Below are 24,402 nucleotides of genomic sequence, written 5' to 3'. Positions count from 1 at the left end.
AATTATGGCAAGGGAGGAGGGGCATGAGAAAATAAGCTGCGTGAAAGCTGGTGATACTGCCTCTGCCAAAATTCCAAGTTGAAATCAAATCCTTCAGGAAAGTTTCTTAGGCATAGGGGGGAAAAAAGATTTACAACTTCAGCAGAACTGTCATTCTACCAAGAGAAAGGATCAGTCAATCTACTTTACTTTCACCAAAGGATCTGAATCTGGCTGGCTTTGTCATACTTCTTTCTCCTTTATACATGGAGGTAGAGGGAGGGGGGAAGAACAGCGCACGAGGAGTTAAAAAAATTGATGAAGCCCTGACCCTTTAGTTTCCATTTATAGTCTGGGCCAGAATGCCATCCCCCTGGACTAGCAAACTGTCCAATCCAGCCTCAAGTGTCAAGATGCTGTTAGGCACGAAGTGAACTATATATGCATGCCCTTATACCATTTAATGCTCTGGGTCCACCTTCAAGACACCAGTCTGTGGATCAGGCGAACCACCACTCCTCTTCCAAGAATCAGTTTGACAGGTTCTTTAGGAGGTTCTCCTTCTCCTTTTTTTTTAAACCCATCCTTTTAAACACAATGGCACCAAAGAAGGACGTGAAGAAACCTGCTGCCGCTGCTGCCCCAGCCCCTGCCCCTGCCCCGGCACCTGCACCTGCACCTGCACCTGCACCTGCCCCACCCAAAGAAGCAAAGATTGACCTCTCTGCCATTAAGGTAATGAAAAGGGTGAACTGTTTGGTCACTGAAACATCTTTCAACAGTAGGGAACACTAGGAACTTTCAGAGGGGCATATTTTTCATTGAGAGGAATGGAATTACTAAGCAAACTGGTGGATTTGGGTAGAAAAGAATCTTGATTTAAAAAGTAAATAAACTGTAGCATATAATTTCACTAAAATTATTATGAATATGGCATTATATTGGAACCTGTATTTGCTCTACTTTTTGTTTCCTTTTTTCCCTAAATTGTCAAAGTGCAAAATGTATAATTTTACAAACATTTAAACCAGTGGTTTCTTTTTTTTTTTAATAAAATCTCTATGGAAACTGGATCTCTTCCTTAAAGCTACATCAAAAGGAAAGTTTTAGTCCCTACTTGTTTCCAAAAGTTTAAAAACAGCTGATGACCCAGTTGTCTGAGATGTATTTATTTGACATCTGCTTTATTTCATATGAAAAAGGGATTTTTGCAATTCAATTCCCCCTCCAGCTTTGCTTAATAAAGTTTGATACCACACTAAATGACATCCCAGTGCAGACAGCTATGCACTCAAGTGTTTCAGTGACTATAACTGTCATCTTGTTTATTTATATATACATTATTTAATTCAGAATGTGAGTTGCTTCTAAATGAAACTAACGCCCCCCCCCAAATACGGTAAAACTTGCTAGTTATACGGCTTTGAGCTTATGTCTTTGACCTCTTGCATACTGATCTTGAACTAAAGAGAATGTGATTGATTTTCATGTCAACACTTTGCTGTGATCAAAGTTCTCCACTGCCAAAAGATTATCCGCTTTTGGAAGAATGACGCCATGGATGTGCCTGTTTCCTCTTGGCAATGTGACCCATCAAATGTGCACCATCTCCTCATTCATTGGGCTCTGATTGGTCTGAATGACAGTTTGAAAATCTTCATCTAGGGAACCCTGCCTTATATGGAAAACTAGTGGGTGAAAGTGCCTAGGAGGTGATCATTTCACTTAAGCCAATAGTTCTGTGCTTAATAAATCTGAATTTTGCTAACTTAATACTTGCTGACATGTAATATGCTGTTTACTTGCAACAGCCAAGCTAACCTATAAATAAATAATTCATTGACTATTTGAGTATAACTGTAGATTCTTAAAAATATTCCTGAGATAAATATTGAATCAGATCACCCTTAGATGTATATGATGATATTAAGTAAATATATTCCAAATTTTTATAGCATTCCAATTAAACATGAAATTTTATGTTTCAGAGTAGAAGTAGATCTTGACAGACATTTTCTCTTGAGTTAGTAGGTAACTGCAGTCATATTTGGAAAATAGTTGGTCGTAGAATCTAATATTGATCAGGAACTATTCTTAATTTATATCCACTTAGGAGACAAAAATGAATGTCATATCTTCCAGTAAATGTTTTTCTGTCTTGAGGACGGCATGCATACAGTTCATTATGAGGAAATCAAATTTTTCATCTCCAGCAATACTAGTTAATATATCTTATAGATGCACACTGACTACATTATACAATAAGCATGATTATAGCCACTGCAATAATTCCAATTGCCTCTATTCTTTGACTCCCCATTTTATGAATCAGTGTCAAAGCTATTCCTCTTTATATTTACTGTGATTTATAAGACAATACCATCCCTTTGTATCTGGGACTACAAGCATTTGGAAAGGAAAAAAATGTGTCTTCTTAAGGAGAAAAAGAAGTATCCCACTAATGAAAAGAGGCATTAATTTTCTTCCCCAAGGAACAGAGTAAGAATAAGTAAATAAAAATTTAGTTTGGCAGGTAAGAAGTCTCCAAGAAAAGACAAAAAATCACTTTTTAAATCCAAAAAATAAACTGATTGCTTCTTCATAGCAGAGAAGTGATGCTTTTCTGTATCTTGAAAACTGGTTTATCCTTTCATCTATATCTTGAATTAATGCTAGTGTGAACTAGTACAGCTAAGCAAAAGAAGGAAATACTCCTAGAGAGTCTCTGTAAAGATGGGATATGCTCCATCTTCACTATTTCATTGTAGAATTAAAGATGTGATGGGTGTTGATAAGGGACACAAACCAAAAAAGGAGAAGTTAAATGAATCTAGAAGAAACAGATTATCTTTCATTCAGAGAGCCCGTTCCTAATGGAAAGAGAACAAAGAAAAGAAGCATATTTTTGCAAAAGAATTTAAATGGCTTTAATGATATGCATTCAACAATATGAAATCAGTGCATATTTATAGATATTATAACATAGCCAAAGAATGTGATGCAACTTGAGAACTTTATAAAATCTAATTTCATCCCAATAGGTAAGAAGACTAATTAAAATGTGCATTAAAACATTTCATATTATGATGCTTTTAATCATGTAATGATATTTCTAGATATATTACCTCATATAAGTTATAAACGTTTTTCAAGCAGAGAAAATGAACTTTAAAGAAATTAATCGAGTTGTTATATGTGTTCATTAACTTTCTGAAAACTCGATAAAGAACAAAACTTAATTGAATTTTACACTTTCTTTCATAAATCATATAAGATTGGAAATCTAGCTGTTCTTTACACTTTGAGTAGGGCTGACGTTTAAGTGGAACTATTTTAGTGTAATATTATAGTCATTACAATCATAGTATTTAATCCCTCAATACTATCCCAGTTAATATCTATGTTCCATATTATAATATACTATGTTACTAGCCACATATTTGACTCTGCATAAACTCTGAACAATATGAATGAGTTTTATCAATTTTTTAAATGTGTTTTTCAACCTGATTTCCTGCTTTATTGGTTATTTCTTTAGAACATTTCTTTGGTTGTTCTGACATAAAACCTTTTATATTTTCTGAGGGAATGCTTACCTGATGTCCTAGCCCCATGGATTTTCTATGAATATCCTTTTCAAAAACACAAATACTGCTGATATCTGAACATTAAAGCTACCGTCCTGGGTGGTTCTAAGCACTCTTTGCTTTCAGAGAGCTGATACTTCCAGCAACAATGCCCAGACTAAAGCCTGACAGAATCGCCAAGTGTGGGAAGTAAAACCCAGCATAAGTTTAGTTTCAAGTACAAACACAAGAATTAACACCTGTTGCCCAAAACTGCAACCAAATGAAATAACAAAAGTAAATAAGTATGAGATGACCATGTGCCTAGATTTTAAAAGATCTTCAATGTTTAAGCAAATTTTTTGCATGATGCATGCCTTAGCTGATATGTCAGGATTGCTCTGAGGTGATGGGACTTTGAATCATGTCTGTCATTGTGCTGCTTAAATTTTAATTCTCGTTGTATTCACCACTCAATCAGGTCATCCCTGACCAGATACTGCGGGCGACATTACAAAAAGTGGTAACGGTACAGAATGCATTGACAGAAACTCATCAAATAACAAATCTCACAGCAACAATTGACCATATGTTTGGAAAGATTTAAACTTTCAGTTAATAAGGTGGAAATATAGTATTCTCAATAAATACATCTACTTACTGATGAGTATTCAGTGGAGGCAAATATTATGTATTCATTGAAACACCTGACTTGTCCTTGTCCAGGTATAGGACCTTTTGTGTAGATCTATAAATTATTTTTTCTCATCTCTAACAAAGCTGATACAAACCCAGTCCTACTTAGAAGGATTGTTGGAAAAATCAAATGAGGTCATGGCTCATGAAAGGCTTTGAAAATTATAAAGTTTTTTGTAATATAATAATCAATATTTATTATGAATTTACTCTGTGCCTTATTATCTTATTTAATCCACAAAACATTACACTAAGGTTGTTTTTAGCCTCATTTTGCAAGAAAAGAAGCTGAGCCTAAATGAGGTTCAATGTCAGGCCCATGATCAAATAACAAGTATGTGACAGAGCTAGGATATAACCTAGCAGGCCAAATCCAGAGTCAATTGTGTTAACCATATCCTAAACTACCTCCTGTTTATAAAAGGGAAGTTGCTGTTTCCAAGAATGTGAAAAGGAACCTTTTTTGCTCTTAAGGATATGAGGTTAAGAGTGGTCAATATAAGGGTGATTCTCACATTGCCCTTCACAGCCCTTCGGTAGCCAGAAGAGGGGGTGAGAGGCACACATCAGAGCTAGTTCATCAAGACTTTTGACCTTGGCAGTTCATTACTGTTTTGTTTTCCTCAGCTTCCCCCTATCTTAGCACCTGTTGCTGACGGGTTGGGTGTTCTCATTTACAGATGGAAGGTGAGATATTAAGAAACTAGAAAGACCCCCAGTCACTTTGCTCCAGCTTCCTGTAAAAAGTTGTAAATGGAACATGGATGTTAAAAATGCTATTATGAGAGTAGATTGGTAGTTGCTAGGGTCGGGTGGGGATGGGAGAAAAGAGTGAAGGTGAACGGAGGGTACAAACTTGCAAGTTATAAGATTAATAAGTTCTGGGATCTAAAATACAACATAGTGACTATAGTTAACAGTACCATATTGTATACTTAAAAGTTGCTAAGACAATAAATTTTAAAAGTTTTCACCACAAAAAAAATATATATATATAACTGTGTAGTATGATGGCTATGTTAACCAACTAACCTTACTGTGGTAATCATTTCACATATCAAAATTATCATGTGTTAAATCATCATGTTGTACACCTTAAACTTATACAATATTATATGTAAATTATATCTCAATAAAGCTTGAAAAAAACTATACCAAAGTATTTTTAATATTGTTAAATGTAGTGAAATTTATTGTATTTTAAAATAATTTTGCTTTTGTTTAATTAAACATACACATATTTCAAACATGACCTTCAAATTTTTCCATCAGGTTAATATTCTAAGAATGGGATGGGTTTCTATTTTGTTTACAAATAAGTAGCATGATTTAAACTGGAAATCTCAACAAATATTCTTTGGAGTCATATATAGAAATATAATGCCATGTGTATAATGATTAAATCTTAACTAATCTGAGGAAAAGAAATAGGAATAGAAGACATAGTCAATTTCTAATTAGAAGTGAAGACATATGTCTAAATAAGTGAAGACATAAGTTGTTTCTAAGTTTTCTTTATATAATTTTAAGAGTTTGTCTTCTTTTACTCTGGCCTTTTAATACAGACTAATTTTTAATACAACTAAAATCTCAACCAATTGCGATATTCATCCATTTGTGTCATGATTATAACCTCAGAAGCAAACCAAAATTTATGTGAGATTATCACTAGGTATCAGTAACAAGTTTCCACTTTGAAACATCTACTCTGTAAAAGAAGAGAACAGGTGGAGTGGAGTAGGAAGATATTAAAGGGCATTCTGTAACTCTGTCTAAAATTATATTTTAAGTAATATGTAACTGGATAATGTCTTTGCAATGTAAAAGGCAGTTTGGAAAGGAATATGTATGTTCACCAATTAATAGTGAACAGCACTTTTAATTTTAAAGATAATGAAATTTGTGCAAGACAAGGAGACCACAAAGTGACAGTGCCAAATTTAGCCTCTCGACATTTCAGTGCTGAAATGAACCCCCTGGCAAGTTGTCTTTAGAAGCCTTTCCATAATTACCCAGCATTAAGCACCATCTGACTCATGGAAACTGTGGAAAGGATTATATTTAGTCTGCTGATACTACACTTTCTTCTGCTTCTCTTCATACTGGAATAGCTTTTTTATGAAAATAAGATTTTCCGCAGTTTGTTTCTGCATCAACTTCTACGGTTTGTTTCTCCCCGCAAATCAGAACCTGGAGGGCAAAACTTGCAATATACTAGTAGTAATGGCTTCAGTTATACTGGCTAAAATGTAAATTATATGGATGATAAATCTTTGTTATTTTGATCATAAATTAATAATAGTGAGTTGAAGCCAGAGCAGAAAATTTTTCCTAAAGATAAAACCACATCTTATTCAACTTTATCTTCTTCCTTCCACTGTGGCAAGTGAGGTTCTTTGTACCTAGTAAGTACCCAATGATATCCCATCTCCTGATATAAGTGAGCTATAAAATACTCATCTGAACACAGTGTTATGAAATTTTATTTTGCTTAACTCCTCTTTATCTAAACTACTTCAAAATAATATCATTTACCAAATTTTTAGGCAAATTGCCCTTTTCCATTAAAAAAAAGTGAGTTGCTATAGATACTACTGACAAAAGGATGGAAAACTCACAACATTATAGAACCATAAGCAACCACAGAAATTATGTAGTTTAATATTTCATATTTGAGAAAGCTATAACCCAGATAAAAGAAGTTATTTAATCAAAAGACACATGATTTGTTACAGGAGAGCCAGAACAAAATTCAGAATACCTCAATCCCCATCTAAGTCTCTTTCCACCATATCAAAGACCTGAAATCTCCAAAATAGTAATATCAATATTCATATATCCCTGTTGTCACTAACAGAACTTCTACTCCAGATATGGAGGAAAAAGCAGATACTTATAATTTCTTAAAACACATACACAAAGCATTTTTCACAAATGCTTTTATTTTAAAAATAAAAAGAGGAAGGAAAGAACGTAAACACAACTTGGAGTTTTAAATTAAATTGCATACAAACAAATGCACAAAGTAGAGCAGGTGCAACTCTCACGGGAAAGCTGATGAGAAATCCAAAGTAGTATAGACTTAGGTCACATTTTTATTAAAATTCACTTAAACCTCTTTGTTAATTCCTGTGGGTCTAAATTGTATTATTTTAATAATTCAGCCTTTGCTCTAATGTGACTGAATTCAGTTGACTAGTCTAGGCATCCTAACCACAGAATTACTCATTTCCTCTTCTATTCAGATCAGTTTATCCAATATAACCATCTATTCTCTCTTATATTAGACAACCTGGGCTGCTACTGTATTCTCATTGATCTTAATTTCTCCTTTTTATACCATATTAGAGTCACCAGCCTAAATATATCCTTTGTTGAAATAAAAAACTGCAATAAAAATATCTATTTCCTTTAAATTAAGTGAATTGTTCTGAAGCACAAAACTCTCAAGAGTTCCAAAATAGTACTTCTTCTAGCCTTTTACAATGATTCCTCATAACTCTAAGATTGGAGTGAAAATTATTAAGTTTTTGTTAGGGTTTGCATACATCCAGGTCTTTGTTCTCCCTGCCAGGCACTAAATCAAAGAACATGCAGCAATGTTTTCTTGATTGAAAACTGGCCCTGGTTAGATTAAGGTCTTTACTTAGCCTCACCAGTCATTAGCCCTATTGTAATATCTAGCAGTGATGATGAAGTTCTTTAAAGACTGTAGTCTATGTTCCTTCCTAGGGCATTAGCCCTCAGTATTCAACATCACATAACTTCCAGATCGTCTTTAATTATAGCTCTTCTTGTTATACTAAAGCTTAAGATACATCAATTCCAGAGCCTGTTTGATTAAATGCATTTTAATATTTTTCTATAAATCAATTCCTTCTATATACCAGAAATTTTATCTTGTCTTTAATCAATTAACCAAACCTCATGATTACTATTAGAAAAGTACTTCACAAAGTGAAAAATAATCTGAAAACACTGCAATAAAAATCTTTTTTAGTACCAGTACCTTGCTGACTACTACTTACCTAAATCCAATACTAAATAGTACATAAATCGTAAAAATGTGGAAGGCAGTTATTTTACCAACAGTCTAAGATAAGTATTTAGGCTAAAATGGAAACACCCTTTAAAAAAACAAATTGGGGGTTGGCAAATTAGAAGTCCTGATCATAACATTTATATAAAATCTAAGGAAAGATTCTGGAAATATAAAGGCATATACATCAATAACTTAAAATGAGCATGCCTACTATATGCATGGCAGTTCTAGGTGCTGGAGATACAGCACCAAAGAAGAATGTGTGCCCCTACTCTAGAATGTAAGCTCTTTGAAGGAACTGACAAGGTCCGTTCTCTCAAGGAAGATAATATCCTATGGACCTAGAGTCTGTCATACAGAGTGAAGTAAGTCAGAAAGAGAAAAACAAATACCGTATGCTAACACATATATATGGAATGTAAAAAACAAAAAACTAGTTTCTGAAGAACCTAGGGGCAGGACTGGAATAAAGACGCAGAAGTGGAGAATGGACTTGAGGACACAGGGAGGGGGAAGGGTAAGCTGGGACGAATTGAGAGAGTGGCATGGACATATATACACTACCAAATGTAAAATAGATAGCTAGTGGGAAGCAGCCTCATGGCACAGGGAGATCAGTTTGGTGCTTTGTGACCACCTAGAGGGGTGGGGTAGGGAGGGTGGGAGGGAGACGCAAGAGGGAGGAGATATGGGGATATATGTATATGTATAGCTGATTCACTTTGTTATACAGCAGAAACTAACACACCATTGTAAAGCAATTATACTCCAATAAAGATGTTAAATAAATAAATAAATTTTTAAAAAAATAAATAAAAAATAAATCTTCAGAAAAAAAAAATTAAAATAAAAAATTTTTTAAAAGATAATATCCTAGAGGAGAAGACTTGTTTGAAGGAGGAACTTACTATACATCTGTTCTAAAGATTTTAATTTAATTAAAATTCTGCTGAGCATATAATATAGGCAAGGTATTTTATAGAGTTATGAAGGATACAATCTAAGTATAAGGCAGGGGTAGCATTCCAGGAGAGAGAGGCTCACACTTGGGTTCACATCATGGACCAAGCGAAATGGTCTCCAGTAACAGCCTGTGCTTCCCAAAAGTTTACAGTCAGGAAGGTTAAAACATATTTCAGTGGCAGAAAGGATAGCTCCTAGTATCCTAGGAGCTAGGCAAATAGTAAAGGTTCTTTCAAGGGCTTTGAAGGATAGTTAATTTCTAAGAAGCAGAAATGACAGGAGAACATTCCAGATAGAAGAGACTTAAAATCTAATTTTCAAAACAAACCAAATGATGACATAGCAAACTGAGTCCAAAATCAGCTGACATTTTGTATTCATATCACGCCTTTCTTCAAAGGGTTGATTACTTCATCATTATAACACCCAGGAAGAGATACAAGAGAATGTTTTGGCCATTTGTAAAAGTGTACCAGAGAATAAATAGCATCTCCCACTTATTCTATGGGCACAATATCTAGGTCTTCTTACTTTTAAACTATAGCTTATTGTCTAGACTAGACTAAACTGTAGCCTTCTCTACCATTGTCAATAGCTTGCTTAAATGTTTACTTTGATCCTCAGTAAGGACAAAAAAATCTACACTCTCATTCTCTATGTGATAAAGATACAGGTAAAAACTAGAGTGAAATAGTTTAACTGCCTCCATTATATTTTAATAAATAATAAACCTTTACATAATAGGCAAGTGGTTATGAATAGCTTATTTATAACGTAAATACAGCTATTAAAACGACTTTCCAGTTTACTTGACAGATTTGACACAAATTGATTGTATTTTATATGTATTCAAGGACACATTTTTCTATCTGAAAAAAATGAAAATGAGCATTATGTAGGTTATATGATGGGATGGGCATTATGTAAGACAACTTTGATGAGTTTGTTTTGTATTATCTATAGTTATCAATTCTACCAAAGTAGAATGCTAGTGCTCAATACTGATTATAGGGCAATTCAAATTTAATGACACAATACCTAAATACAAGAGTAAAACACAAAGAAACATGGTCTGCTCTAATGGCTTTAATTTTTGCATCAGAAATCATGAGACTCCAAATTACACAACTATCAAAGGTGACAAATTTCTACCTTTGTCCCTCCCTCTCATTTTCCCCTAATGAGTCAAAGGATTTAAATTTTTTCTATTAACTTCCATTTCCCAACAACCTCTCAAAATGTCAATCTATTCATGAAGATATGTCTACCTGGCTATTAATTTTTTTTTTTTTTTTTTTTTTGCGGTATGCGGGCCTCTCACCGTTGTGGCCTCTCCCATTGCGGAGCACAGGCTCCGGACACGCAGGCTCAGCGGCCATGGCTCACGGGTCCAGCCGCTCCGCGGCATGTGGGACCCTCCCAGACCGGGGCACGAACCCGTGTCCCCTGCATCGGCAGGCGGACTCTCAACCACTGCGCCACCAGGGAAGCCCCAACTACTAATATTTTTTAAGTTATATTTTCAATTCTAATTTTGGGACTCAGACTCCATGAGATCTTTTTCACTACTTACAAACTTTGGACAAAAAAATGATATGCGTTTAAATGCTGATTTCTTTCCAAATGGCATGGGGAAAAGCTGCAAAGTATACATCTGCCTAGCAGAGGGAGATTATGCTTTTTGTGACCATTCCGTTAAAAATAGTTGCTGAAACAGTACTTAAATTAGAATTTATCTCTAACATTCTTTAGGCCTTTGAGCTGCTTTAAATATGTAGAAAACTGATAAACATGTCTGAACTTTAGTTCTGACTAGACTGGTCTCTTCTCAGTACCATTCTAGGAAGGGCGTTGTCCCCTATTTTCAGGTAAGCTGTCATAAAAACTTACTACCAGCCAATGCCATGGATACCTTTAAAATTCTAAAGTACAACTTTGCATTTCACAACACCTGCTTTGTATTCTTTTGGTTCTCAGTCTGGTGACTGAGTCATAAAATGTTTGACATGGCAGAAAGGGAATCAGCACATTCTGGTAAGAACATAAGCAACATTTTTAAATTTTAAAAGAACATGTACAGAATGAGAGAAAAAGAACACAAAATGGTCCATCAGCTTTCCCTCCTAGAAGAACTTCATGAATTCAAAAAATATTAGTCAGCCACCATAAAGGTAACAGGTAGGAAAGCAAATACCAAGCCCTAATGTAAGAAAACTGAGGGAGAGTGCTGAAAATGGAGATTAAAACCATTCCTGGCCTAGATAAACTCTATACTCCTGAAAATACAAGGTACAAAGAGTGGTCTTTAATTGGAGATTTCACAAACTGACCAGATTTTCACTTGGGTAGACCCTAGAAACACACAAAATGTATGTACCCCTTTCAAGTCCTCTGAACTTTACCATAAGGGACAGAACTGCAGAGAGTGTTTCTTCTATAGCAGTTGCCATTTGAAACCCCAAACCAGTCCCATCCAGAAAGTTCCATTTATACCAAAACTGCTGACTTGAAGTTTGCAAAGTCCATAATTCACCAAGAGAAGGGATCAGCTGTAGCCTTTAGAGAAATTCTAAGCTCCTCTGCCACTGAACAAATGGGAAGTTTCTTAAAGGAAGATGCTCAAGAAAACATCTCAGGGATAAAGACCATAAAAGTACTGATAGGCATTGGTCTCACCATGGCTGTCCACTCTTAGGTTCTGATTTCCTAAAAATAGACCTCAGGGTACAGATCCCTCTTTCCCTTTGCCCTAAGAAAGCTAAAAAACTCTCCAAGGGGAGTGGCTACTTCTCTCTGAAACCTGATGCTAGCTGTGAGGTCACAGCTTCTCCAGAAATAAAAGGCAGCCTCGGCAAGGGAGGCCCCCACTCAGGGATTGGAGCAGCCCTCAACTCACTCTTCAGCTTCGCCGCTGTCTGCAGCCCAGAAGCTCCATCATGGTGGGTCCTGTGAGAAAACTACTTGTAATTTATAGACAGATATAGACAGTAGATAGGAATAAAATTGAGGAGAGAACATATTCAGTATGTGTGTAGAATCTACTTTTGGTTTTTATTAAAGTGGGTTGAGGACAGGAGAGATTAATTCAAGGTATTATGCCAACTGGAAAAATATGTCTTACTCCCAAAAACAGTACTTTATGCTTCACCAACTTTCTATATCACATAAGTTTTATTATATCTAAATTTAGGGAAAAACCTGCAACTATAGCAAAATACTATACCTTAAAAAAAAATCCAATGATGCTGATAACTAAAATTAAATAAACTACTTTCCATGCATTGGGTAAAAATATACTGGTTAAATAGAAGAAAGACTTCAAATGACCTTTTTAATGCAGTGTGTCTATATTAGACATATGTTAAATACACCATAGGTTATTATATTATTCCAGAAAGAATTTGATTTAGCATTTGTTAAATCATTGACTCATGGATTAAGATATAGAAAGATGTTCCCTAACTATCTTTTGCAACAGCTTTTTATTTTTCCTAGATTCAAAAGTATCCTAAGGCAACCTTCTTATTCTATGACACCTACATAGCTTCCTAAAAATCTCAGAGCAGAGAGCACTCTCTTCTGTCAACGCATTTGAAAGAGTACTAGTTGTTTCTTTCTTTCTTCCTCTCTCTCGCCATTGCAGTCCTTCAGTGCTGACCAGATTGCTGGTAAGTGAATTGAGCTTCTCTATTCCAGAGGCAGGCAGAGCACTTCTTAGCCTCTGAAATATCACTCATCTCCAAGACATGTTACTGCATGGCTCAACCTCTTAGTATCCAAGCTATGCCTGAACTCTGAAAAGTGGGCATACAGTTTCAGCTTACTTTGAAGATTACTCAGGGAATGAGCTTGGATACATTTAAAAATCAGGACATTTTTGTTTGGTTAAAATATTCTTTGTGGTTAATTTCTTTCTAACAGATCGAGTTCTCTCAGCAACAGCAGGATGGTAAGTCTAAACGATATAATATGTGCACACTCATAAAGATGGCATGTGAGAAAACCAACTCTCTTGAGATGAGATTAGCTCTTTCTAATTATCCCCACTGATGTTGTCACTCTAAATATAAATGCTCTCAATCACTCTAAATATAAATTCTCTCAACATGAACCCTTCACGTATAATCAGTAATCAAAAGTTTAGGCAAACAAAAGTTAAATACCACAAAATAATTTCTTGTATTCACTGATTTCTAAATAGAACCAATTTGATACAGTAGGTAATACCATACATATACCCCCCCAAAATATGTGGAGTCTGGATGGCTAATTTGTTAATCAAATCCCGAAAGAGTGATTTGGCAGGTCTAAATTATTCAATTTAGAAAACAAAATTGATTCTAAAACTGCCCAATTACCAAATACACATAATTTCAGTGGGCACCATAGTGAGTTGAGAGAAATAGCAGGTGAAGTGGATATAGAAAAAATGTGCAGTCAGAGAAAATGAGGGGAAAATTATTTATCAAAAAACTGTGGGAGGAGCCTTAGCCATCTCCTGGTCCATCTTTAGAGATGCAGGACAGGCTCCCAGAGAGGTGTTGAGACTGACTCAAAGATCCAAAGAATTAGTGATAGGGTCAAAATCTAATATTACTTTAAATTAATTAGAAATTTATTTCATAGAAACAGTTTCTAACTAGAAGACTTCAAATTCTGGAGATTCAAAAGAATATGAATAGTTTCCCTAAGACTTCCACTTTTTCTTCTTCAGGTCTTTGGATCCAAGAGATCCTGTGCCCTAAGACTCTTGTTTCACTGGAAAGTGTAGGGCAGAATGTCTTATGAAGTGAAAGAGTCACATATTTAAATAAACTGAGACAAAAATACATCTATGGAAGGGATGGAAGAAAATTTCAGCTATACAATACTGTATAAATTGGATATTGGTCATAATGATAAGTATGTATATATGTTATGATTTATAATATATAAATAATTGTGATAATACTCATAGGTACATAATTATAATTATACTCAGTTCTCTATCTAAAGGATTCAACATTTTTCAGCCTGTTTCAGTGTCTGGAATATCTCATGTTTGGAAATCAGTTAAGAAAAAAAAGGGTATTTGCTATTGTACAGACTCATATATATCTACATCATGGTTAATGCCTTCATGCAGACAAATTAGATGACCTGATGACTCAGAACCCATGATCATTTGAAATTATACTACAAAGGACTAATTTTTCTTATTGAAAACAGTTGGTAATTCTACTCTAATTTGTTTGATTTTTAATATATTTTAACTAATGATGCTGCTACATTATCTGCTACTGTACGCCAGTCCTCTTAAATATCTAATTTATGTGTCATTATGACTGCCAAACTATGGTAGAACCAAGCAATAGAAGACTTAAAAACCCCTTCAGAGACAGAGGACTTGATGCTGAACATTAACCATATTACTCCATATGTAAAATAGGTTTTAGATATAGAGGTTCAGTAAACATCGGTGTGGTGGACTGGTTTTCTCCTGTACCAGGAAAACAAATGTAAGCATTTTAAAATAAAAGGAAATATTACATTTTAAGAAATAAATAAAGACATACTTTGTTTGCTTCCTTCTTCAATGATTAGAGTTTTTCTCATGGCTGCTCTACTTGAATGTATCACAAGTTTGGGGTAAAGAAAAAAAACACTAGAAAATTATAGCATTCTAAAGGTGTAAGTCCTGTGTTGTCCAGTAGAGTTGCCACTAGCCACATGTGGCTATTTAAATTTAACCTGTAATTAAGTAAAAATAAATGCATTTAAAAGTCTACTTTCTCCTTTGCACTAGTCATATTTTAGTGCTCAAAAGCCACAGGTGGAAGGTAACTACTACCCTTTTGGGCAGCCCAGATACAGAACATTTCAATCATCACAAAAAGCCCTAGAACAGTGTTGTTCTAGACTAAGGGCTGGCAAATTTTTTCTTAGAGAGCTAAACAGTAAATATGTTAGGCTTTGTTGGCAGAACAGTCTCTGTAAAAACAACTCAGTTCTGTCACTGAGGTATGAAAACAGCCATAGACAATACATAAATGAATGGGCATGTCTGTATTCCAATAAAACTTTACTTACAAAAACAGGCAGCCAGCCCGTAGGCAGTCATTTGCTAACCCATGTTTTAGACTCTTCAAGAGAATAACTAAGCCTTAAAAATCTGGTGTAGCAAGAGCAACATTTTTCTGGCCTTGGCCTTTTAATCAACAAAAGGGTTCATGTCAGAGAGATTCTATTACAGCTCATAAAACCCTATTTCTACATCAAGATCTGACCAGGGTAATAGTGAGCCCTCTGAGCAATCTGAATGAAAGCCTGGAGCCAGTAATAAGAATAGTTCAGTTTCACACGTCCCGTAGAAAGATAAAATATAATATTTGACTAATGACCCCACAGTGCCTGCCGCATGTCTTTTAAGTTGGGGAAATGATCTGTGATGTCAATTTGCATAGAACTTGAGGCGGAAATTTCAGCAAAGAATGATAACATGATCTATAGTTGATTGTTAATATAATGTCTGGTGCAATCTTAGATTAGGGGATGAAGGGATAGTTAAGTAGGATGTTTTGCTGAGTAATCTATCTAGATAGCATCTCTTCATCTGAGACCACTAATGGACTAAAAAGAATGTTTTCACCTCTACCAGTTCATTCACAAATGGGTTTTTGAATGTTGTTGGTATTAACTCCAACAAGCTGCCATCAGTACTTTTAGGTTCTCCAGAAATTTTAATTTAGTTAAGTTTTAAAAGTTCAATTAAAATATCTTTACTTGCCCCTAAATCCATAGTAGCACCTCTTTCTGTCCTTTTGGTGTATACTTCTTAATTCCTTGTTAATGTAATCCTGAAAGGCAAAACCAACTCTATCAAAGGAGAATGACAAAATTTAGGGAAAGTAAACAATAGAGTGATTGTGATAAAAATAGACAACACTTTTAAAATATGTGCTTACATACACACATGAATACAAGTAAAACTAGGGAAATCTGAGTAGAATAGGTGGAGTCTATCAATGTGAATATTCTGGTTGTGATAGTGTACTATAATTCTGTAAAATGGTACTATTGGGGGAAACTAGACAGAGTATTTAAGAGATCTCTGTATTTTTTCTTAAAATTGCATATGAATCTATACTTATCTCCATAAAATTTTAATTTAAAACGTGTACTTACATTCTAAAGCTAATACAGCAACATGTTATCATACGTTATTATATGAAAAAAGAGTAAAGTTTAAAGTGATCACCATAGCAACAGATTCAAACAAATAAGTCTTCAGAATCAGTTACACTCGGAGCCTATTAGAGTCATACATTGAAGTGGTTAAATGACACTGTAGAACTTAGAAATTGGCCTCATCTACTTTTTTTCCTGAAAAATGAAGTTACTCCTGAAGAAAACTAGTTAAGAGAAGAGCCTAGGAAATTTGTACCTCAAGAGCAGGTTTTTCCGTATAAGTTAAGAAGTTTGGTTTAACCTCACATGACACAACCCCGATTGAAAAATTTGTTTTCTTGAAATTTTATTAACGTTGTTAATTATATAAGGGATTTTATGAGGAATTCTTAAGATTTCTCAAGGCCTCAGAATTTCTTAACCCAGTCCTGTGTCCAAGGCAGATGAAGGAGATATGAATAAATATGACTAGCAGTTTCAATTTCCATATCTGATGAATAAGAACATATGACTTGAAATTGGAAATCCTGCTTTAAAATAGACCCCAAAAGAAATGTCCAAAGGGAGTTGTCAGTTGAGCTTAGAAAAGGGAGAGTCCAACAATAAAAACTTAAGTGACTGGCAAAAGCTGTAGAGGAGAGTTTGAACTGGATCCCTGATGAAGTTTGGATTAATTTATTGGTCTGAAGTAGAAAAAAAGCATCCTAATGTTTCTTGCTTCTTTCAGAATTCAAGGAGGCATTTCTCCTATATGACAGAACAGGCGAGAGCAAGATCACCTTAAGCCAGGTTGGTGATGTCCTTCGGGCTCTGGGCACAAATCCCACCAATGCAGAGGTCAAGGTGGTTCTGGGAAACCCCAGCAATGAAGGTAAACACATGTTTTTCCAAGAAGTTGGGAAGTGTGTGTGTGTGTGTGTGTGTGTTTATGTGAGAGAGAGATTTATAGAGAAATAAGTTCCACAGAATAGGGTTTAATTTACTTTTTATGGTAAGTGTGCCTCTTGGCCATCTAGAGTCTTAGTTTCTATCCTCATAAAATAAGTTAACCTTCCTTTAGAATTTGTAAGCATGATATAATTTCATGTTAATGAAAGGAAATGATATCTAATGCTGATATCATCATCATCACCATGTTATCTAAACATACCCTACAGTACTTCCCCGGTGGTCCAGTGGTTAACACTGCACGTTTCCAATGCAGGGGACATGGGTTCGGTCCCTGGTCGGGGAACTAAGATCCCATATGCCTGCCGTGGGGTGTGGCCAAAAAAAAAAAAACCATCTTAAAGGAAACTCAGCTTTCTAATTTAAGAACACACAGATGACACCTTAATAAAACTATTTTCTGTTTCCAAGAACTGTAAAAAGACTTAAAAACCTAAGCCAAAATCTGCATTCAGTCCCCCAAGGTAAATCCTAAGGCAAAAGTCAGTGATCTGATACATAAGAGGCAAAATTGAAGAAGTCATTGCTGGATACAGTAATCCAGTCATAGTCTGGAACAAGGAAATTTTTTCCAATCCCATGATTCATGGCAAGTATAATAGTCTATTGAAAAATACCACTCTGAACAAAAAAAAAAGGAGACAAAACTGAAGTTTTTTCAAGTAGATATTTGGGCTATTTATCCTTGCCATAAGGAAAATAAGGAGGGGAAGGCAAATAATCTTTTTTTTTCCCAGAAAAGACCATTTTCCTTTATTACAAAAGAAAAAAAATTCGATTTCAAAAAAACCTACCTCTAAATCAGTCTGCAGGAATTTTCCTCAAATTTCATTTTCTTCAGAGGAAAATGTCCAAGTAAATCATGCAAAAAGTAGCTGGGAGCATGAGATAAAGGAAGAGCGTAATAAGCCAAATTCATCTTTAAATGCCATTTTCTAACTTATCAAACATTAATCTTTAATGGAATTATTAAGTAAATGTTCATTTATTCAGCATTCAAATTTAATCTTCTTAATATTACTCAATGTACTAGATTTCTACACTATAAGGAAAGACTGCTGAATAGGAATTTTGATTTTAGGGGTACATAACTTTATCCATTTGTATACATCTGGATAGTCTGTTTTATACTTTTGCTGTGAATACTGTTTATCTTGTCAGAAGATACTAAAAAAATTCTTATCTCCAGGCCTCTAAAACCACAGAGAAATCAGGAGATCGCAAAGTATTTAACACACACACTCTCCTCACAGGCTTCTTTTCTGAATTACTTAAAATTTAAAGAAATTGAAGGCTCTACAAAAGCTCAGACAAAAGTGGAATATATATTAAAGTTCAGTTAGGTTTTGCTACATTTATATGTTAATGGATTTGTTATCAGTATATTTCTATATTGCTTCCCTAGTGTTTATAGAGAATATTAAATTGACAATACTAATAAAATCAGTAGCTAACACTGATTAAGCACTCAGTTTGTCCCAGATATTGTAATAGACTTTGCATGTATTATCTCATTTAATGCTCACACTACCACTACAAGGTATCTCTTTTGAGAGATGAAAAAGTTGAGGCACAAAGAGGTTAAGGAACTTGCCCATGGGGCTTCCCTGGTGGCACAGTGGTTAAGAATCCTCCTGCCAATGCAGGGGACATGGGTTCAAGTCCTGGTCCAGGAAGATCCCACATGCTGTGGAGCAACTAAGCCAGTGCGCCACAACTTAAGCCTGCGCTCTAGAGCCCGTGAGCCACAAATACTGAGCCCCCGTGATGCAACTACTGAAGCCCCCATGCCTAGAGCCCGTGCTCTGCAACAAGAGAAGCCACCAGGATGAGAAGCCCACATACCGCACGAAGATTAGCCCCCGCTCACCGCAACTAGAGAAGGCCCATACACAGCAACCGAAGACCCAAGGCAGCCAAAAATAAATAAATTAATTAATAAATAGCTCACTAAAAAAAAAGAAACTTGCCCATGATCACACAGTTGTAAATGGTGGGCTGAGGATAAAAGCTTAAGCACTACGACTCCAGAGCTCATGCTATTATCTATTACAAACATTTTGTCATCAGTCATTTACCAACTGAAATTTAAGCTGTATGAAGATTTTTCAGATGATCTAGAATGAACTCTCAAGCTTAATTTGTGACTCAGAGATGGCATTTAATGATAGATAATAACTCTCCAAACTGCAATTTGTTCCAGAGATGAATGCCAAGAAAATTGAGTTTGAACAATTTCTGCCCATGATGCAATCTATTTCCAACAACAAGGACCAGGGCACCTATGAAGACTTTGTTGAGGGTCTGCGTGTCTTTGACAAGGAAGGCAATGGCACCGTTATGGGTGCTGAACTTCGTCATGTACTAGCTACACTAGGTAAGAAATATTCATTTCAGTGGACTTAATAGGACAGAATATATAGGAAAGAGCATGAATTAGGGCAATCATGTTATAACCAAAATAAGTAGGGGGAAAGACCACAAACAGAAAATGAAAAAGAATAGTCAAAAGTTAATGACCATATCAATTAACCTCAATGTCAATGAGTTTATTTGGGGGAAATAATAACTTAAATTATTGGTATTGAATAAGTAATGTGCAGCATTGTAGTTCTGACAGGACAGAGTTTGGATGATCAGGTATATAGTGTGCATTTAAGTCATTTATTCAGAAACAATTGATTGATAACCTTCTGGCTAGAGAACAGGAAGGGCTTAGTTTCTATCCTCCGAGGGGTTATAGTCTCCAGGAGTCCAAAACTGATCACTTACAGTGGAATGTTGAAAATATTCTCTGGTTTTTTGAAGAAAGAGTTTTGTTTCATCAGGTGAAAAGATGAAAGAGGAAGAAGTGGAAGCCCTGATGGCAGGTCAAGAAGACTCCAACGGCTGCATCAACTATGAAGGTACAATCTCACATGCTCTGGTGGTTACAGCAACTCTGAACTGATTGGGTTGACGATGGACAACTTTTGAGCTTAAAACAACTTATCTTCTCTATCTCTCTTATTCAATAAGAGAACATACAAATGTTACTTATTATCAATTATATGATAACTCTAAAAAGATATCTTGTAAGGACCTGACTATATACATAAGATTTACTCCAGTGGGTTTTAACATTCCTGTGCATTATTATACAGGTTAAAATGTGTTTTCACTTTTATCTTTTCTTGTTAGATCTTCACAACACCTCTGTAAGATGGGGTTTGTGTCAGAATAAATTTTAATATTAAATACTAATATCCTTTAATATTACAGTTGGAGAGATCTCAAAATCCTTTACAGCAAGCAGTTATGAAAATGAGGAGTCCGAAGGCCAAAGATATTTAGCTATTTAGTGAAGGTCACATCATTAATGGCAAAGCTGGTGCTAAAATTTATATCTCCTTTTCTAGTGTTCTTGCTTAAATTAAATTTATCTCATAGTGGCCAATTCTCTACTTCCTGCCACCAATTTTTTTTAACATCTTTATTGGAGTATAATTGCTTTACAATGATGTGTTAGTTTCTGCTTTATAACAAAGTGAATCAGCTATACATATACATATATCCCCATATCTCCTCCCTCTTGTGTCTCCCTCTCACCCTCCCTATCCCACCCCTCTAGGTGGTCACTAAGCACTGAGCTGATCTCCCTGTGCTATGCAGCTGCTTCCCACTAGCTATCTATTTTACACTTGGTAGTGTATATATGTCCATGCCACTCTCTCACTTTGTCTCAGCTTACCTTTCCCACTCCCCGTGTCCTCAAGTTCATTCTCTATGTCTGCGTCTTTATTCCTGTCCTGCCCCTAGGTTCTTCAGAACCTTTTTTTTTTTTAGATTCCATATATATGTGTTAGCATATGGTATTTGTTTTTCTCTATCTGATTTACTTCACTCTGTATGACAGACTCTAAGTCCATCCATCTCACTACAAATACCTCAATTTCGCTTCTTTTTATTGCTGAGTAATATTCCATTGTATATATGTGCCACATCTTCTTTATGCGTTCATCTGTTGATGTACACTTAGGTTGCTTCCATGTCCTGGTTATTGTAAATAGAGCTGCAATGAACATTGTGGTACATGTCTTTCTGCCATCAATTTATAGCAGCTTCACCCAGAGGGTCTGAAAAGCAACACACCACAAAAAATAAAGATGCAAGATAAAGTTGCATGATATAGGGCTTCCCTGGTGGCGCAGCAGTTGAGAGTCCGCCTGCCGATGCAGGGGACACAGGTTCGTGCCCCGGTCTGGGAGGATCCCACATGCCGCGGAGCGGCTGGGCCTGTGAGCCATGGCCGCTGGGCCTGCGCGTCCGGCGCCTGTGCTCCACAATGGGAGAGGCCACAGCAGTGAGAGGCCCGCGTACCGCAAAAAAAAAAAAAAAAAAAAAAAAAAAAAAAAAGTTGCATGATATAACTTGTAAATTTAAAATTTTGCAACAAAACTGAAAAACTTATCCATCCCCCCAAAAAACTAATCTAACCACATCTCAATAAAGCTATGTTGACAGCTTTGATATAAATATGGACTTATAAAGTCTAACAACTTGGAAAAAAGTAAGACAAGAAAAGCAGAGGGGCGGGAAGAGAAGTGGAAAGGAGAGAAAAAAAGAGAACAGGAGAAAAGAAAAAACTAAGCCAAGCATATCTTCACTGACAATCTTGGTTAAACTTTACTTTTTTCCTATAAACTATGTTTTACATTCAGGTACTGCCATAAGTACATTAGATAAAAGAAGAATCATTCAATAAATATTGTTTGGACAAGGGTATAGTCATTTAGGAAATAAAGGCAGATCTCGATCTCCTACTAGGATAAATTTCACGTGAGTCAAACATTTGAATGTAAAAGCTAAAACTATAAAACCCATGGAAAATTATTTATAACTTTTGGAATGGGAAGGCATTTCCAACACTGATACAAAACCCAGAAGGTATTACAAATTTCAATAAATTCAACCACATTATTTTTTTTATCTAAGTGGCAAGCCTCCAGAAACAAAGTCAAAAGACAAATAGCAAACCAGAAAAAAAAATCTGCAGTCAACATCAGAAAGTTCATTTGCCTAATTTTAAAAAAAGTTACAAATTAATAAAAAGACCACAACCCAATAGAAAAATTACCAAGTACATGAACAGACAATTCATAGGAAAGGAAATAAAAATATATATGAATATAATATGCTGAACTTCACTAATAATAAAAGAAATGCAGATTAACACTACACTTAGATATACTGATTGCCAAAATGAAAAGTTTAACCACACTTTAGGTTGAGGACAGTGTATGGAAACAGGTGATCTCATGCATTCTTGTTGGGAATATAAGTCATTAAAATCCCTATGTGGTGATGTGGTATTAATTATTAATTCCAGCAAATCTACTTCAAGGGATGTAGTCTTTACACATACTTGCACTCAAGTGAAATGAGTGATATATGATTATTCATATTCATTATTCATTACTGTGTTGCTCGCGATAGCCAAATATTTGAACAACTTAATGTCCATCAATGTACGATGTATCAAATAGATTTTGGTACATCTTCACAGTGAATTTCCCTACAGACCTAAAAGAAGAACAAGGACACCCTTGTTTATGATTATGGTAATATTTCTAAGATACATTATGAAGTGAGAAAAGCAAGTGCAAAAGAGTTTGTAGAACATGCCACCATTTGTGTAAAAAAGATTTTTACAAACATATATTTGTATTTTCTTATACATGCATAATAGCTCTACCAACTTAGCTATAAAGAGAGGAACTAGATAGCTGGGAGACAGTGGTGAAGAACATTTTTTTTTATAAACTCTTTCATACTTTCAAGAAAAAATTTTAACCATGTGAACATAACACATAATCAGAAAGCTAAACTTACAAAATCGGGGAAAAGCCATAAATCCAGTATTAAGAACAGTAAGCTATACAGAGTTTAAATAAACTCTAGAGTTATAACTAGGAATAATTAGAAATGAGTTAACTTACTATACTGCTCTCTTATTAAATTTGACTGTGTTCTAACTCTAAACTGTATTATCCCTACAGCTTTTGTCAAGCACATCATGTCTGTCTAAATGGAGCTCTCAAGGTATCTATCTGTTTCCTCTTTAATATACAAGGGTTTCTCAATATTGTATTTTTTTAATGTAACAGCCTCACTTATATGCTGTGGATATAATTAGTATTGCTTCTTAATGAAGTTATTTATATTAACCAGAACACATTAATATAATTAATATTATATTAATGCTAACAAGTTATTTATATTAACCCATCTCCTTATATTAACCCATCTCCTTGATATTAACCCATCTCCTTGATATTTAGAAATACAGCATTTTTGTAAAAGTGTACAAGCAAAAACTTCTGAGGTTTTTGCTTTCATGTATAGATCCTATCTTTGTCTGTACTATAATTAAGCAGTGGAGATTCAACAAACCAGAGAATAGCTGATTAATTTAGTTGGAACATAACAATAATAAAAGCATTAGCCTATATTCTTTGAAAAATGGAAGTAGTTTTTAACAATTACTGCTCTAGAAAACCATACTATCACAGTCCAAAGTGCAGCACTTGAAACCAGGTTCTTGCAGCAAGGAAATGCCTTACCTTGGAAGTGATGGTTCATTTTGTGCTTTTTCTTCTTTTTCACTTTACACTATTTCCTTCCCCATTTCCTTTCTGAAAAGATGCAATCAACATCTAACTCTTTTTCCTTTTTCCTTTACAGATCAAGCATTGTTTATGAAGACTGGCTGGAACCTTATTCTAAGAACACCCATGACTAACTGTCCAAATCTGTTTACCATCATTCAGAAAAACAAAACAATTTGGACCATTTTAGACTGAAGGACTCCCTGAATTTTTATACACCTTACGTTTCTCTCTGAATTATATTCATATCACACAAACCAAGTGTCTGCTGCTCTAGACAAGAAGGATAAAATACTGACAATCTCAAATCCAAGCACTGCTCTTTATTTTCTACCATGGGTCAAAGAACATCCTTAAAATAATAAATCAATAAATAATTTTGGTCAGTCTGGAA

The 24,402-nt window shown here is 35.1% G+C and overlaps 1 protein-coding gene across 2 annotated transcripts; it reads left to right on the top strand.

Annotated features, from left to right (window-relative positions):
* The first annotated feature begins 288 nt into the window (after positions 1-288).
* Positions 289-24,402, top strand: MYL1 (myosin light chain 1). 2 transcript variants are annotated; one of them, XM_004262767.3, is made up of 7 exons: positions 289-714; positions 13,168-13,195; positions 17,141-17,284; positions 19,565-19,738; positions 20,190-20,267; positions 23,400-23,442; positions 24,085-24,402. In XM_004262767.3, the coding sequence occupies exons 1-6, from the start codon at positions 421-423 to the stop codon at positions 23,426-23,428; spliced, it is 747 nt and encodes a 248-aa protein (XP_004262815.3). In that variant the 5' UTR covers positions 289-420; the 3' UTR covers positions 23,429-23,442; positions 24,085-24,402. The 2 variants fall into 2 exon arrangements, with proteins under 2 accessions (XP_004262815.3, XP_004262816.1); XM_004262768.3 differs by lacking the exons at positions 289-714; positions 13,168-13,195 and adding exons at positions 12,097-12,185; positions 12,890-12,914.

This window comes from Orcinus orca, chromosome 7 (assembly GCF_937001465.1).
Source record: "Orcinus orca chromosome 7, mOrcOrc1.1, whole genome shotgun sequence".
NCBI classification, from domain to species: domain Eukaryota; kingdom Metazoa; phylum Chordata; class Mammalia; order Artiodactyla; family Delphinidae; genus Orcinus; species Orcinus orca.
Note: the sequence above shows the minus strand (reverse complement) of the source record. Positions and strands in the feature narration are given on the sequence as shown.

Excerpts from the sequence above, each read along its gene's own strand:
- MYL1 (XM_004262767.3), top strand. The coding sequence starts at position 421 with ATGCATGCCCTTATACCATTTAATGCTCTGGGTCCACCTTCAAGACAC. Across the intron at positions 715-13,167 it reads TTGACCTCTCTGCCATTAAG|ATCGAGTTCTCTCAGCAACA; the intron begins GTAATGAAAAGG and ends TCTTTCTAACAG. Across the intron at positions 17,285-19,564 it reads GGGAAACCCCAGCAATGAAG|AGATGAATGCCAAGAAAATT; the intron begins GTAAACACATGT and ends AATTTGTTCCAG.